The sequence below is a fragment of the Brassica napus genome, chromosome C8 (genome assembly GCF_020379485.1).
Source record: "Brassica napus cultivar Da-Ae chromosome C8, Da-Ae, whole genome shotgun sequence".
Classification (NCBI taxonomy): domain Eukaryota; kingdom Viridiplantae; phylum Streptophyta; class Magnoliopsida; order Brassicales; family Brassicaceae; genus Brassica; species Brassica napus.
The window spans coordinates 24,723,618-24,738,830 of record NC_063451.1 but is presented as its reverse complement, the minus strand read 5'-3'; the positions used below and the strand labels follow the sequence as shown (position 1 = coordinate 24,738,830).

The following is a 15,213-nucleotide window of genomic DNA, read 5'->3' as shown; positions in this document are numbered from 1 at the left end:
ATGGATCAGCCGTATGATGTACTCGGCCCTCGACAGTGGACATCCGACTTTCACTCACTTCCCTACCGACAAGAAGGTTCTGTGGTTTCGTCAGTTTGCGGTAAGTATTCTAATTTTTTACTTATATTTTTAATCTTTAATATAAATTTTCTACTAATTGTGTTTTTTTTTCAGCAAGAGTTCAACTGGAATTTCGATGAGACGCTCTTTATCTATCACCACTTCGTCCATAAAGTTATGGACAACTATGGGAAGCAGATCCACGAGTGGAAGAAGAAGTGGGAAATCAATAAGGTTCGATTTAATTTATTAAACAATTTTTTAATTTATTAAACTATTTTTTAATTTATTAAACTATTTTCTTTTTTTTTATTAAAAGGTCCCAAAGTCGATGAACGACACGGTCTGGAAGGAGTTGTGTGCGCATTGGGACAAGGAAGAGACGAAAGAAACTTCTTCCACCAACTCCACCAACCGCAGGAGCGACCGTAAAGGGAAGGGCATCTACAAGCAAAACTTGGGTGCTCAATCTATTTCCACTCTGGGAGATCGTATGGTAAGTTCAACCGCTTTTTCTTCAATTATTTGAGTTTCAGAATTTTAATTTATTGTGCATTTCTTCTAATTTCTAATGTTTCTTTAATTTATGTTTTTTTTCAAGGCGGAAGAAAATGATGGCGAGCCGGTTGATGATCTCGCCCTAATGAGGAGGGCGTATACCAACAAGAAGACCGGCCAGATTGATGACGGTCTTGTGAGGGACGTGGTCGACTTGGTCCAAACTCAGGTGGTAGACGAAGTGTCCCAGCTTCAAACCGAGGATGACGCTTCGACGGCTTCGACCAACTTGTCCCGGTTTAGAATCAACGAAATCGTTGAATCCGTAAGTTCTTTTTTTTTTAAAGTTCAATTCATTTATTTCTTGTTTTAAATTTGTAAATTTGGCTATTTTCTATTCAGTCGGTTCCAAAGAAGAAGGGACGTTTGGTCAGTTTGGGTCGTCGCACCCGGTCGGTTCCTCCTTCTTCTGCACCACCGCCCTTTGTTGATCCAGAAGTACTTACGGCTCAGTTGAAGGACAAAGATGATCGTATATCTTTGTTGGAGACCCAGATGGCGGCTCAACAGGCGGGCTATGAGGCACAGAGGAGGCTGAACCAGCAAATGATGGAGATGATGCAGAGGATGTACCCGAACGAGGTGTTCCCGGACGTGCCAGACCCGTAGTTTTTTTTTTTTCCAAAAACTCGAAATGTTTTATTTTTATTTGTGAAACTTTGAATATTAATTAATATGATTTCAATTTTAATTTTAATTTCATATTTTCGAATTTAAATTTCAGAATTTTTTTTTTTTTTAATTAATATTTTTTACATTCCGAGGAAATTAATTATATTTTTTACTCAATCGATCGATGCGTTTTTGGGCATAAATCCATCGATCGATCTGTTTGCAAAAAAACGTTCGGAATATTCCGAGGGATTCCGAGGAACCGGTCCCTCGGTATATACCGAGGGACATTTCCCTCGGAATATTCCGAGGAACCGGTTCCTCGGAATATACCGAGGGACATGTTCCTCGGAATATTCCGAGGAATATGTCCGTCGGTATATTCCTATCGATCGATGTATATATGTCCAAAAACGCATCGATCGATGAACGTCCGAGGAAATATCCCGACGAAGTTCTCCCTCGGTATATTCTGAGGACATTTCCGACAAACTAGTGATCCTCGGAATTTCCTCGGAAGTTTGTTTCCTCGGAATTCCGTCGGAAAATTCCGAGGGATTTCCGAGGAAAGAAGAAATTCCGAGGAATTATTTCCGACGACTTGTTTCGTCGGTATGTCGTCGGAATAACGATATTCCGACGAAATTCCGACGATTTTTTTCCTCAGAATCCTTGTTGTTTTCTTGCAGTGACTGGCCTAGTTACAAATTGCACTTTTTGTGACTTTGGCTGAATTGTCCATTAACCCATCATGTAGCGCTCCCGAACCTCGGTAGACGGTCTGGCCGTCGGTCATATTCTTGTTTGATTGTTGGCCGGTGGTTCGACCTATGCCTAAAACGGTTTGGGGGTGTTACACACAGTCCCTACTAATTAATACACCCACACACCTCCATTTCTCTGTCAACTTCTGGTATACAGAAAAATCATATAACCTAACTATGTTGTATAGAAAAATATGCTTCAGCGCTCATCTTACTACTGCCATAAAATATTTATCCTTCTTAGTTTTCCATTTTTTTCAACCTATCTCTAAACTTTATGAAAAATATTTTTTTGGTATCTATTTGCTTGGATTCCACTGACTATGTGTATTTTTTTCCCCAGATTCAGGTTAAAGTTAAGGGCAACAACAAGGTCATGGTTTACGAGATCTACACATTTGCACCATTTGGAGATTATAATGCTTCTGCTAATGCTTCATATACAGGGCTACAAAAAGCTTTTCCTGTATACCTGAGTGATTCACCCGATTTTGGTTCATCTCAACCAGTCAATCATGTTTCTTTTGTCAATGGCTCTGGCCCTGGAGGTGGCTCAAAGAAGCCTGCTGAGAAAGGATTTGCGACAAAAGGTGGCTGTAATAGCTTCAGCAGCAGAGCATGGAGACTATCCCTGAGTTTCCATTAGTGAGCATGTTTTGAGGCAATCCATGAATGTTATCTATAGGATGGGATCTTCCATTCTGGTAGTATTGCTGGTTCCTCATAGAAGCAGCTTCATCATCATCCTGAGGAAGGCGATCAAACACAACGTTCATGAAAGATGCAGCCATCAGAACAACATGACCAGATGCTATTAGCCCACCACCAACCTGTCGTTGATGGTCAAACCAGTGATCCCAAGCGGTGCTAGTGCGAGGCACAATTGATCGTAGCAATGACAGTATCTCGAAACGTCCATATTACGTCACTTTGGCTCCTGATGATGCTGGCTGCCTTAGTGTCACATTGGTGACGCAACCATTAACATTTAGTATGCAGAGACTTCTCTGCTTCTTTCTAGCGAAATCTGATATAGTCTCACAGGCAGAGATGATCACAACGGCATGAACTCTGAGGAAACTTGGACTATCGTGAGTCACAGTGATTGGTGATTTGGGTTTGTTCTTGGAGGCATATAGTCTACCTCTTGGCCTCTTAGTCATCTCTCTTATGATGAAACCGATTGTACCTCTTTGAGCATTGCTTTCATGTTGTTTTTATTTTTATTGCCTCTCTCTGCTGCTTCTTGGTTCCTCATTGGAAATGCTAACTTAGATTCTACAGAGGTTGTAGTTAGAGTTGTACCTACATTGATATCAAAATGTTAGAACTCAACTGAGATTTTGTGAGGAATTTATGGCTTTAAGTAAGAAGATTATGTGAATTATTATACATAGAAACACTAAAAGAATGATTGTGAAGAGTAGGAGATGGTTGAGTTTTCATCAAAACTTTTTTTTTCTTTTTTCTTTTTGGTCGAAAGTTTTCATCAAAACTGTAATTAATAATTAACAAATCATTTTACCCAAAAAGGTATTTGGCAGCCTACTTCTTTTATGACAATTGTCTTCTTTTGTAAAGACATAGATTAATATTTAATAATAATATTTTAAACATGAAATAACTGCCAAAATTGAACTATACACAGTTTTATATGGGCATATAATATGACTATTTTCCAGGCGTGTTACAAAGTGTGTTCTTACCCTGCAACGAGATTTCAGTTAATAATAGTAATATATATCTTCCAAGTGCATGTTAGTATTATATGCCCTGCAAAATTTGTCTTCTTACATGAACGTATATGTACGGTTCAAAATTTTCTAAAGAATACTGATTTTTAGGACTAATTAAATAATGCCGCAATTTCTGGTTCCTCATTTGCATATGCAAATATATAGAAATTATAAAGGAGAATATGCATAACAAAAAGATTTTGCAACTGCAATCTTTTTTAATATTGTGCCAGAACTTTAAAACCAATCAATATTGTGCACACATATCATTAATCTATTAATATAAGGAAAACCATTCTCTCATTCTCCTTCATCCACGTCAGATAATAGTGTTACCAAAGGTCGACACGTGTCCAAAACACAAATCCGATGAGTTTCATTAAAATTTCAGTTACGTGGTTTTTTAATTTGATATGGGCCATCAATGAGTTTCTCCAGTTGTAAACGCAGATTTGACAGTCGTTTTCGTATTAGGTTTTTCGATTAGCTTTCGTCTCAACACAGAACTAGAGTTCTTAGAGAGTTGATTCAGATTCTTGCTAACTCTCATTCTTAAATCATCACCCACGATCAATTTTGAATGTGATTTTCTTCAATTATAAAAGGGTAAGCTTTCCTACTATCCAGAAAATGGCTAACGCATCAATCTTCCTTTCCGATCTGAAGACCGGACGATGCTCCTCCACCGTTCAAGTCCGGTTGCTCCGCTTCTGGGAAGCCATGAACGTCCGACGCGGCGGCGACCTCATGTGAGTCGACATGTTGCTGCTTGGGGTTTGTTCTGTTCCTCTGCTGGAGTTCATAACTAGATTGGTTTTTTACATTACCGGTTCACGTTCTACCGCAGAAGACACCATTCCAAGATCTGTGTACTCTATCTATTATCTCTATCTATTACCTCTATCTATTATCTCCGTTTGGTGATTTTAATTTTATAAGTTCTGTTTCAGATTGATGATTGATATATTCAGTAAAAACTTTTGTTTTAGTTTGAGTAGTTTCTATTCAAGTTAATTAGTGCTTTCAACTATTGTTTACGGTTTAAGATCAAGGGAGTCTCTAAACTTTTTTATTCATATGCTTTCTGCAGCAAAAGTTCATGCGGCGTCGACCATCAAGATATGTATTTTGTATTTTTCGGTCATGGGCTTACTGCAAGTACTCCTTTACACAACAGCATCACGAATTGAGGGTTAGTCTCCTTCTTTAGGTGTGCCTGAGAAATTAGAGAACCGACCGGTTAGTGAAGAAGCTTAAAGTCTAACACAAAACAATAAATTTGATTTATGCAGTGGAATCTCTAGACGGGGTTTATGATTCTTAATTGAGTTTTTTTCATGAGTATCTTATATTTCGCACACGGCATGAAAGTTTATGTTTTCATGAACATCTTACTTACTCAGCTTTGTATGAGATGTTGAAAACTTGACCTGTAATTTGGTCCTTTATGATTCGTTGAACCAACCTATTGGTTTTCTTTCAACCTTTGCCTTTTCCTGAGCTAAAATCATATTTTGGCATTTTTCAGATTTATATGAACTTCTTCCCGGAATATGGAAGACCTTGACAGTACACCGAGGCTGAAAGCTAGCTTTAATTTGTAGAAAGAACGCTGAGGTAGACGCATCTGCCTCCCATTGCACCAACTACACTCTGTGAGAATACTTTGTGAGAATACACTTTCCCCTGCAAAATTTTCCTTTTCCCTTTGTGAACTAAGCCCTCAAGAAAAAGAGAAAAAATACACAATGGAATCCATTGGTTTGATTCACATTCGTACAGAATTTTTCTATTCCCTGTGGATTTGAAGGTTCTTTTTTGGTTTAACGAGCACTTGATCGTATCTTTGTCTACGGAACTGGTGCCGGAAAACATGTTCCCAGAGCTCTATTTATTGATCTCGAGCCCACTGTTATCCATGAAGTCCGTAGGGGAACTTACCGTCAGCTTTTCCATCCTGAGCAACTAACCTCTGGGAACAGCTTGGCCGAAGACAATTATACTGGTGAGGAAACTTTACATGGACAATTTTTAGATTCATGTATTATAATTTTTACATGCACCATTTTCAGATTTAAAAATCCATGTGGACATAATCACTTGTTTTTTCGTGCAGACATAATTATCTTCTAATTATTTACTAATACATATATTTTAATTTTAAATAGAACATATTTTAAATAGAACATCAAATTATTTATATATGACAAATTTTATAATAAAATAAATCATTGAAAACACTGAATATTCTATTTTATAATATGAAATCAAACCACATCTAGAATTCACGTAACCTTTTAAAACCTCATTTTAACATAAATACCAAAACAAACAACTGTTTATAATAGTAATTACTAAGATTGTCCAAAATAGCTATAATAACTTTGACAGAGAGTTTCTCTAAATTAAAACCTCATTCTCTACTATTTATAAACACTCACAAAAAATAGTACTAGAAAACTCGATCTCATTTTCTTTTGATCGAATGCGATTGATTTATGTATTTTGTAGTATTATAAAACTGAAAACACTATAAAAGCTTACAATTCAAGATTAAGACAGCAAAAATATTAAAAATTTAATTACAATTGAAATTTGGTGTATACAACATAATAATACTTACACCCAACTTAACATAAAAGGAAATTGACACAAAATTATATATTTTATAAAATCTGATCCATCAAATCCCGCCCATAGGGCTGGCCTATCCTAGTTCTAATTAATGTTATGTCTTCTACGTTCTCCTGAACATACATTCTACCAAAAGACGAGTGTGCTGAGACGAAATAGATAACGATGTAATGCTGGTTCAGCGAGAAAAACTTTAGATGGGGCCCTTCTACTGCCCGGATAATAATTAATGGCTTAAAATGTAACAAAGACCCATTTCATTTAAGCCTACTGTAACATCTCTACAGGTGAACATTGTTTTGGTGCACCTTCAGGTAAAACATATCGAATGTGTAGACTCTTGAAACTTTACGTAGTGTACCTTCTTTCGTTACACCCATCTCATGATTTCCACCACCCCCCCCCCCCCTAAGGCAAATTGCTGATAGCTTATAACCAGTACAGGGCCGTCTCAAATATAATGTATTGTAAGCCTTAGAGCGTGATTCATTAGTCCAAACTAAACCACTCCATTTTCGTTTTATTTGACGAAATTTTTAAAACAGAACAATGATATTTAGTTTTGTAGTTGACAAAGCGAAGGTCATATATTTCTTGAAAAGCATACCTTACTTTAGATAGTATTAGAACCTAAATTTGGAACCTAAGCAATTGCAGGAAAAAAAAACTAAATGACTTATTAGGATATAGAGGAGGTGTAACCATTAACGTTTGTGTATACATAAACGAACCAATGCTTTCTTCCATACTATCAAAAAGGCGGCAGGAAACAGCTTCTTCTTTGGCTCGTGTGTTCTTAATTCAGGTTTGATGGAAATCTGTGATAGCAAACGTCAGCAATGTCATTGGCTTAGGGAGCTAAGTTTCAATTTATTCATCAGACTTTTACCTCAATGGACCCAATGTTGGTAGCACCAACAGCAGCAAGTGCCATAAAACCTTGTTCCCATATCTTTTCAAGCACGACCTGTTCTGAATCAGATTAACAGCTGATGATCAATGTCTGGAGATCAAAAGAAAAGGCTATGCATATTTGGTCCGTTTAAAATGAAACAAAGAAATAATTACTCTTTCATTTTCAACATAGAGATTTTTTATCATTCTCATAGCATGCTCATTCACAGGAAACAAATGGCCTGTAAAATTGCTTGTTTATAGAAATTAGAGAGATACCAAACGTTACTAAGATGCATTCACACATAGGTTGTTTACTTAAATGAGAGATTAGAGGGTAACCAAACCTGCAAAGTGTCGACGAACCAATGCATTCCAGTCAGCCGGAGAGTATATTCGATGGTAGTCCCCTGGTCTTAGGTATATCACACAATAACAGAGCCCTTTCATCGGACTGCGACAAAAACTCGATTATAAGTTGCAATTTTCTTGACACTTAACTCACTGCTTAGATGTTTTAAGTTTTATTTTCTTACTGGCCTAGCTGAGATGCTCTCCCGTAATTTCCGAGATGCCAAAGAGACTCTCAACCAAGACTTGTCGCCTTTCTCTCCAACAACTTCCTCTTCGGACTCGAGCTTTACGACTTGACCTTGTGGATCATACACCCGCTCCTATGGTGGCTCAGTAGGAAAACAAAACTATGCTTTCTTCCACACAATCAAGGAGAGGAATCTCCCCTATATTTATACTGAACCCACATGCCTCTTAGATCTAAAGAACGCTTTGAAGACACATCGCCGGGGGAGTGAATCAACAGGATTAAAGAGGAAGCCATAAATCCGACGGTATCAGATCGTGAGAGGAGAGACAAATTCACTTCAGCCGTATTAGGTCTAGAGGCGGCATACATTTCAGCGGGCCGGATGAATTTTCCAATTTCAGAGCCCAGTACCACAATATGCGAACGAAGCCCATCAGAAGAATAAATGAAACGGTGTGTTTTATTCGGCTGGACACGTGTCACGCCCTCAAGACTCGACTTTGTGACCTGGAATCCTAGGTGGCATCACCAGGAGAGAGTAAACCCCTTTTTATAATAATACTAGGGTCGGCCCACGCTTCGCGCGGGATATCGTCTTTGTTCTTATGTGAGATGACTATTTAATTGAGGTTAAAGACCCGAAATAATCTGTATACGTGACACAATGCGTTGTAGGACAATTTAGATATATAAAGTCGTATTAGTTGAAGTGTTATAGTTACGGAAAGATACATGCTAAAAATCAATATCTAAAGATTATACGTTTAGTCTTTTAACTTTGGAGCGTCTTTTAACCTTGGAGCATTCAAACCCTTTCGAGCATGTTAAGTTATGTTTACAACATTGAAAATATTGACCATGCGCTTTGATTCTAGGAGTACATAAAAGAAAAACTGAGTTAGTATTAAAAGTAATAAAAACACCAAACAATTTATAGAGAGACTTTATTGAATCATTTAGCATACGAAACAATATATTCCTTAGTTACAATACCTATAAGAACCTTCCCATAGAAATCGAAATAGTTTGAAGGGTTAACATGTTCTTTCTCAGAAACCTTGACACATTGTTATATTGACTCATCATCAAAACACAAAACACATAAAAAGGTGAGTGAATTCAATCAAAATCATACAAAGTGTTCGGCCTCTACGGTAGGAACCTTAGCCTTTATGTGTCTCATGCCATGCGTTTGTTGTAATGGTTTTCGATATACTTCTTAGTTGCAGCATATTTCTCCATTGTTGAACTCAAAATCAACTCTTCATCTTCTGACGTTGGAGATGACATAATATTTGCTACCATCTGCTCTCCGTGATCCGTTTCACAATTCTACTTTTTTTTTTCTCCCAAAAACATTAAAAAATGTTGCTATTTATTTTCCATTGGATTTATTTTTGTTGCAGCCATCGAGGGAACGCATGGTCATCATCAATAGGAGTCTCGGTGGAGGTTATGACTGAATCAGTATGCGTAGGCTATGGGTCTGTGCTGGCTGGACGTCCTTCAATAACTGGAACAGCATCAGATGCCCGTTTGTGTGAACCGAACACTGCGTTTCACCACTGTATTTGGGACCACAGAAAGTTTTACAGCAGCCACATCATCAGAAACTCCACAGTTAATATTCAAATGTGAAGCTTAGTAAATGAGCTAAAGCAGAAAGCTAAGTAATAACAAATCTCTTATTTAGTTATTTTCAAATAAAAGACGTTTTGATAAGGTAATTGTGCGCAGCATGAAAAGGAGAGACAACGCAAACAACACATGTATCTGGTCATGCTATTACAGTGATCCTTATGCAGTGAACGTACCTAGGGATGAGTTGAGAACGTAGCTATTAATTTCAGATAATGTGACGGATTCAATTTTCTTAACATCACCATACTTGGAAGATGTGGCAGAGGAACCACTCTTTGCTCTACGGAGCCTGCAGTTGGTGTCTTTAATGTGGGAAGTGTGTCACCGATATGACATTGAGGAATACATGACCTGCACAGACAGATTAAGAGAGCATGAAAACTGATGTGTTCCTGTTCTTGTAAATGACATTCTCTCTCACTTCATTCATTCTCTGTCTAAAATGGAAAGAGCCATGGTCCCGACATGCAAAGAAGACCTAGTTTACCAGCCATTGTGAACATTTTTGAGCAGGAAAACCTTAGCATCTCAGTCAGCTAAAGGCCAAATCTGCCCAAAACCAGAGCAATATGAAACAGCAATGGGTTTCAGACTTGATAAGAGTGATCAAGAGTCTTTCTACCTTCATTGTTGTTGCCCACCATGAGATATGCTTATGAAGCTCTGAACTCAAGCTTTCCATCTCAAATTATCAATCTACAGAGGAAGCTCCACCCATACCTAATTAAATAGGCCCACTAAAAAGGACGGAAAATATTATATTCCTGCACGCAAGACAATCTGAGAAGACGATCAAACAAACAAAGGATTGAAATATCACGTATCGGATTTTTTCCTGAAATCTGAAAATGAAAATAAAAACTGAATCTGATTTAGATAGAATTTTATATCCAGTATAGATCAATTTGTGGCCGGAACCAAAACATCAAACTAACAAAAGGTATAAACAATCCGATTCAGAGGACGAAACGGAAGAGAAGAACACAAAACATTGATTTTCTCTCTCTCTCTCTCAAAGATGTGTAGAGAGAGAACAGAGAGAGAAAGCTCCCTCCCCCATAAATCAAAATATATTCATTTACAATGACACGTGTCGCACCGTCAAGAGTAAAGTTTCTGACGTGACATCCTACGTGGCTTAACCAGGAGGGAGTAAACTCTTCTTTATATATAAAGATACTAGGATCAGCCCGTCCCACGGTTGGGATGTGAATTATAAAACAATTTCAAAGCTAAAGTATACATAAAATAAACATTGCTTGATTTATGAAAATTTTGATTAGCTATCTTGATTCATGTAATTTTTTTTTTGATGCATAAAGGTTCCAAAAATGCAATACACCAATAAAATTTGATATATATCATTTTAACTAAATTTAATTAATTAGGATAATTTATTTTCTCACTTTTGATTAGTTTTTTTTTTAAAACTCACTTTTGATTAGTTATCTTCTTGTTTGTTGACCAAAAGAAAATTAACTACCCTGAAAATTGTGAAAGCGCCTTATAAAGTTAGTCTAATGACATATGTTGAATACGTGTGACATAAGGCGATTCAATAGTTTTAACTAAGAAATGTTATTTTATCATCTATGGAACTCAAATATATCCTCTATTACTAAATGGTGGATGAGAAAGATCAACAACACTCATGTACTTCTCTTCTCTAACTATGTACGATCACACTCTTAAAGATCTCGAGTATAATAAGCTACGGTTTCTGTATTCCTCTGCTTTTCTTTATCTCCCTCTGCCGTTGATGGAGACGACTGTTATTTTTTCAGCTACGCTAATTGTTGCAGAAGATGCAAAGTCAGAGTATAACTACCGCAGTGATGTTAAGGTCACAAAAGAGTTCAAGTAAAAATGAATGAGAAGACATGAAATAGCGTACGCACGATGTCTCTGGATCTGTAAACACATTCATCAGCTTCCCTAAACATACGCTCATCAGCTTCCCTAAACATACGTTCCAATCAGAGAGTAGTATAGCTCAACACAGAGTTTATTTTTCATGCTTGCTCTGATGATTGCATGCGTCCCCTGCACATCAGGGTGGTTCACAATGAGTCGTAAAGTGCAATTTTCTCAATTAAAAAAAAACAGAAGTGGCATACATGAACGCTATTAGAAATTAGAAGTTATAGTGCTATGTTGAACCATCACTCTTGCATTCTTCGCTGCCTGATAGCTTCTAGTTCATGATCAGTGCGTAGCATCCCAATTCTCGAGTGGGTTTGAGAATTCACCATGACGAGAAGCTACCGTTTCCAGAGTGAAAGGTCCGGAAGGAAATGCCAAGTTCTGAATATCTATTGTACCAAAAATAAAAGTTCTGAATATCTATTGTACCAATAAGAAAACTTTTGAATATCTACGCGGTATAAAACAATCTAAAACATGAAAACAAACAGACCGATAAACAAAGAACACGAAACTTTTTTTTTCAAAGAACACAGATCGAGATACGTAAACAAAGGATACCATCAGCAAGTGAGGCAACAAAAAAGTAACCCGTGAGCTGTGTTTCTTATAAGGCCCTAATGTCTATAAACGTACATCAAAATTTACAGAAGGTACCTTTCCATCAATTTGCAAGAAAGATCTCTTTTCTTGACATTGCGAGCTTCCCTAAACCGAAGGAGCCTTGTCACAACCCAATTTATACAACGGCCTATCTTAACTCTGAGAATTGGCGCTATTGATTAGCCATTATCGGATATTGGTGAGAGAGCTTTGGGGTTATGCGATTGAAGGCGAATCAAATAGATGATTGTGAAGACGCTCAAATCCTCTATATATACTCTATATGTGCAAACTCGAAGAAGAAGTAACAAAGCATTGAAGATGAAGTAGTGGGTATTGAGGTTTCAATTCCATAAAGACTGACGTTTCTCAGTTGGATCGTTTGGGAAGAGGATGCGGAACGGCAAGGGTTGGTTAGGTTAAAAGAAAAATCAAAGTGAATAACACGCTCTTTGAAGAGTCCACGTGTCAAGCAGGAGAGACATGAATTAGTGACATGACAGCTTACGTGGATAGCCTCAGGAGGGAGTAAACCCCTTCTTTATATATAAAGAAGATAGGTTACCTCAGTATAAAACTATTAATATCTTTAAAAAAAATTAAAACAGAACAATGGTATTTATTTTTTTGACGAAAATAACAAATTATAGTTACAGTCTTTTGTTAATATTTAATTATATAGATAATTAAAATTGAATTAGCTAATTCGACTTCACAAAAAATGATTTAAAAATAACAATATCTATACTATTAAAACATAAAGCTTTTTTTTGAGGTGTCCTTCTTTTTAAAAAGGTATTTACATGCTACTGCCACATGTTTATTTAAAACATATGCTTTTAATTAAATTCTATATTTTTTGAATTTTCTTTTAATTAAACAGCAGAAAATCCTTTTATTTAAAAAATCATTCATAAAACGTTTAAACAAACTTCAATTGCTATAATTTAGTTATTGAAATGGATACAAGATATATGCAGAAATCACGATACCCAAATTGTATGTTTAATCAACAATATTTCTCAACTTCCATATTAAAAGGAATGTTGTTATTTTGCAAAATTAATAGCTTAATGTAGTTGACCACAATATATGTAAACTTCACGTTTTAATTGACCACCATAGCTGACCATCATATTTGACCACCACGGTCAATATGCTTCACCATTTAGTTTTTAGCAAAAATTATTAGCTTAACGTAGTTGACCACTATAATTGTATAGTTCTACAAAATATTAATGAAATATTAATTATTGGTAATATTTATACACACGTTAGAAGATAATAATATAAAACTATTAATTTGTAACAAAACAATTATTATGTTACTCTCTAAACATTTTGAAAACCAAACCAAAATCGAGTCAGTATATATATTGGTTGACTGGTCTGACCAGTTTAACCCGTTTAACGGGTTTTTAAAATTTTATTGTATATTGTATATGTATATATACCATATGCTTTAAGAAAAAAAAAGGAATTCTATATGAACTTAAATTATTGACATACATAAGATTAACATTCAAAACACAATGTATATTTTTTCTTACAACAAAATTTCAAATCTTATAGTAATGGAAAATTTTGAAACATATAATATTTAGATAAGAAGTGGGAATAAGACTTATAATTTTTTCGTATATAGAAAAAACTATGAAATAATATGTGAAAACTGAAAAGAAAAAAACCATTAATAACTAATAGCTTCATAACAAAATTCTTAGAACAGTTAAAAGACTATAAACTATGTTTTAGTTTTGCAGAATCCGGAGTTTTTTTATCTGGACTATCGTTTTACTGAGTTTTCCGGTTTTTTTCAAATACAGTTTTTATTGTTCCAAGTAATCGGTTTTACTGGAATTTCCAGTTTTTTCTCAAATCCAGGTTGACTGGCCTGACCAATTTAATGGGTTTTAAAAAATTTATTGTATATTATATATGTATATATACCATGTTTTAAGGAAAAAATGAATTCTATGTGAACTTAAATTGTTGACATACATAAGATTAATATTCAAACCACCATATATATTTTTTCTTACAACAAAATTTCAAGTCACCGGTTATACTGGATTTTCCAGTTTTTTTTTCAAATCCCAAATTTTAAACTGACTCGAACTCAACTTATTAGACGATTCATGGTCAGACTGTTTTTGACTGGTTGGTACAGTCTGGTTTCCAAAACATTGCAATATTTATAACATAAAACACAAGACCTTTTTTGAGGTTCCCTTGATTTTCAAACTATATTACAGGAGGTGTGCCATTTGCTATTTAATTTGAATATATTGATATTATTTTTGAATTAAGAAAACAAATATTCTCAAAATCGTGTTTTTCAAGTGTCTAACAATACTAACCAATGACATTCATATGTTGTTCTCTTAATTAATTATTATTGAATGTATATTTCAGTTAAAATAGTAGTACCGTAACTACATTTAATTTGTGGAAGCCCCCTTGGTCCAGTGGTTTGACCAAGGGTTCATTAATGCTTCTACACCAGGAGGTATGGGTTTCAATTCCCGGAGAAGGCAGAATTATGCGAATTAAGGGAGGAAAAGGCTTACAAGAGATCTGCAGCATGGCGTTAGGAGTACCGTCAAGCGTGGATCCCATAGGACGGCTCAGGTGATGCAGTCTGGTGTGAATTCTCATATGGCAGGTATAATTGTCGACTGTAGAATCGTCTGTAATATTTCTCATAGTTGTAATCGCATAATTATCCAGCGTTAAAAAAACTACATTTAATTCATTTGACATAACTAATTCTTAGTAGTTTAGTGTTAAGCCACGGCATATAAATAGCCAACAGTCTGATAACATTTAAGCGAGGACTCCTTTGGTTTTGATATTATTTGGGCTAGGCCTGGGCATTTCGGGTATCGGTTCGGTTCGGTTCGGGTATTTCGAGTTTCGGGTAGTTTGGATAGGGGCTAGAGGATCCATTTAGTACTTGACCTATTTTCGGTTCGGTTTGGATAGTTTTGGGTTCGGTTTGGTTCTGATAGTAAATGTAGGAACCAAAAAATATCCGGAAAAAGTTCGGTTCTCATTGGATCCGGTTCGGGTTCGGATAGTTCGGGTAGTTCGGATAATTTGGATAAAATATCGGTTATTTAGGGTAAAATATCAAATAATTAGGTTGATTTAGATAGAATTTTTGGATATTTCGGATTACTTTGGATATTTTGGATAAAACTATCCGGATAGTTTCAGATACTTTCGGATAGTTTGGATACTT

General features: G+C 35.9%; 1 protein-coding gene, 1 long non-coding RNA gene and 1 pseudogene across 3 annotated transcripts; all 3 read right to left on the bottom strand.

Moving 5' to 3' along the window:
- Positions 1 to 1,676: 1,676 nt before the first annotated feature.
- LOC106417062 lies at positions 1,677 to 3,315 on the bottom strand (annotated as a pseudogene).
- A 3,646-nt stretch (positions 3,316 to 6,961) lies between these two features.
- LOC125591671 (phosphatidylserine decarboxylase proenzyme 1, mitochondrial-like) lies at positions 6,962 to 8,235 on the bottom strand. 2 transcript variants are annotated; one of them, XR_007327778.1, is made up of 4 exons: positions 7,795 to 8,235; positions 7,606 to 7,712; positions 7,254 to 7,336; positions 6,962 to 7,182 (listed from the first exon to the last, which is right to left on the bottom strand). XR_007327778.1 is itself a non-coding variant. In XM_048766274.1 (3 exons), exons 1-3 carry the CDS (start codon positions 7,706 to 7,708, stop codon positions 7,069 to 7,071), a joined length of 300 nt encoding a protein of 99 aa, XP_048622231.1. In that variant the 5' UTR covers positions 7,709 to 8,235; the 3' UTR covers positions 6,962 to 7,068. The 2 variants fall into 2 exon arrangements, 1 of the variants encoding a protein (XP_048622231.1); XM_048766274.1 differs by having other exon boundaries at positions 7,606 to 8,235.
- Positions 8,236 to 8,413: 178 nt separating this feature from the next.
- Positions 8,414 to 11,049, bottom strand: LOC125591673. Its single transcript, XR_007327780.1, has 3 exons — positions 10,066 to 11,049; positions 9,617 to 9,794; positions 8,414 to 9,367 (listed from the first exon to the last, which is right to left on the bottom strand). It is a non-coding gene; the product is annotated as an uncharacterized LOC125591673 (long non-coding RNA).
- Between the last annotated feature and the right edge of the window lie 4,164 nt (positions 11,050 to 15,213).

What these genes read in the sequence shown, in the direction of transcription:
- LOC125591671 (XM_048766274.1), bottom strand. Translation starts at nt 7,708, where the DNA reads ATGAAAGGGCTCTGTTATTGTGTGATATACCTAAGACCAGGGGACTAC. An exon ending in GGTTCGTCGACACTTTGCAG is followed by an intron (nt 7,337 to 7,605) that starts GTTTGGTTACCC and finishes AATCTGATTCAG; the next exon opens with AACAGGTCGTGCTTGAAAAG. An exon ending in CCAACATTGGGTCCATTGAG is followed by an intron (nt 7,183 to 7,253) that starts GTAAAAGTCTGA and finishes TTGCTATCACAG; the next exon opens with ATTTCCATCAAACCTGAATT.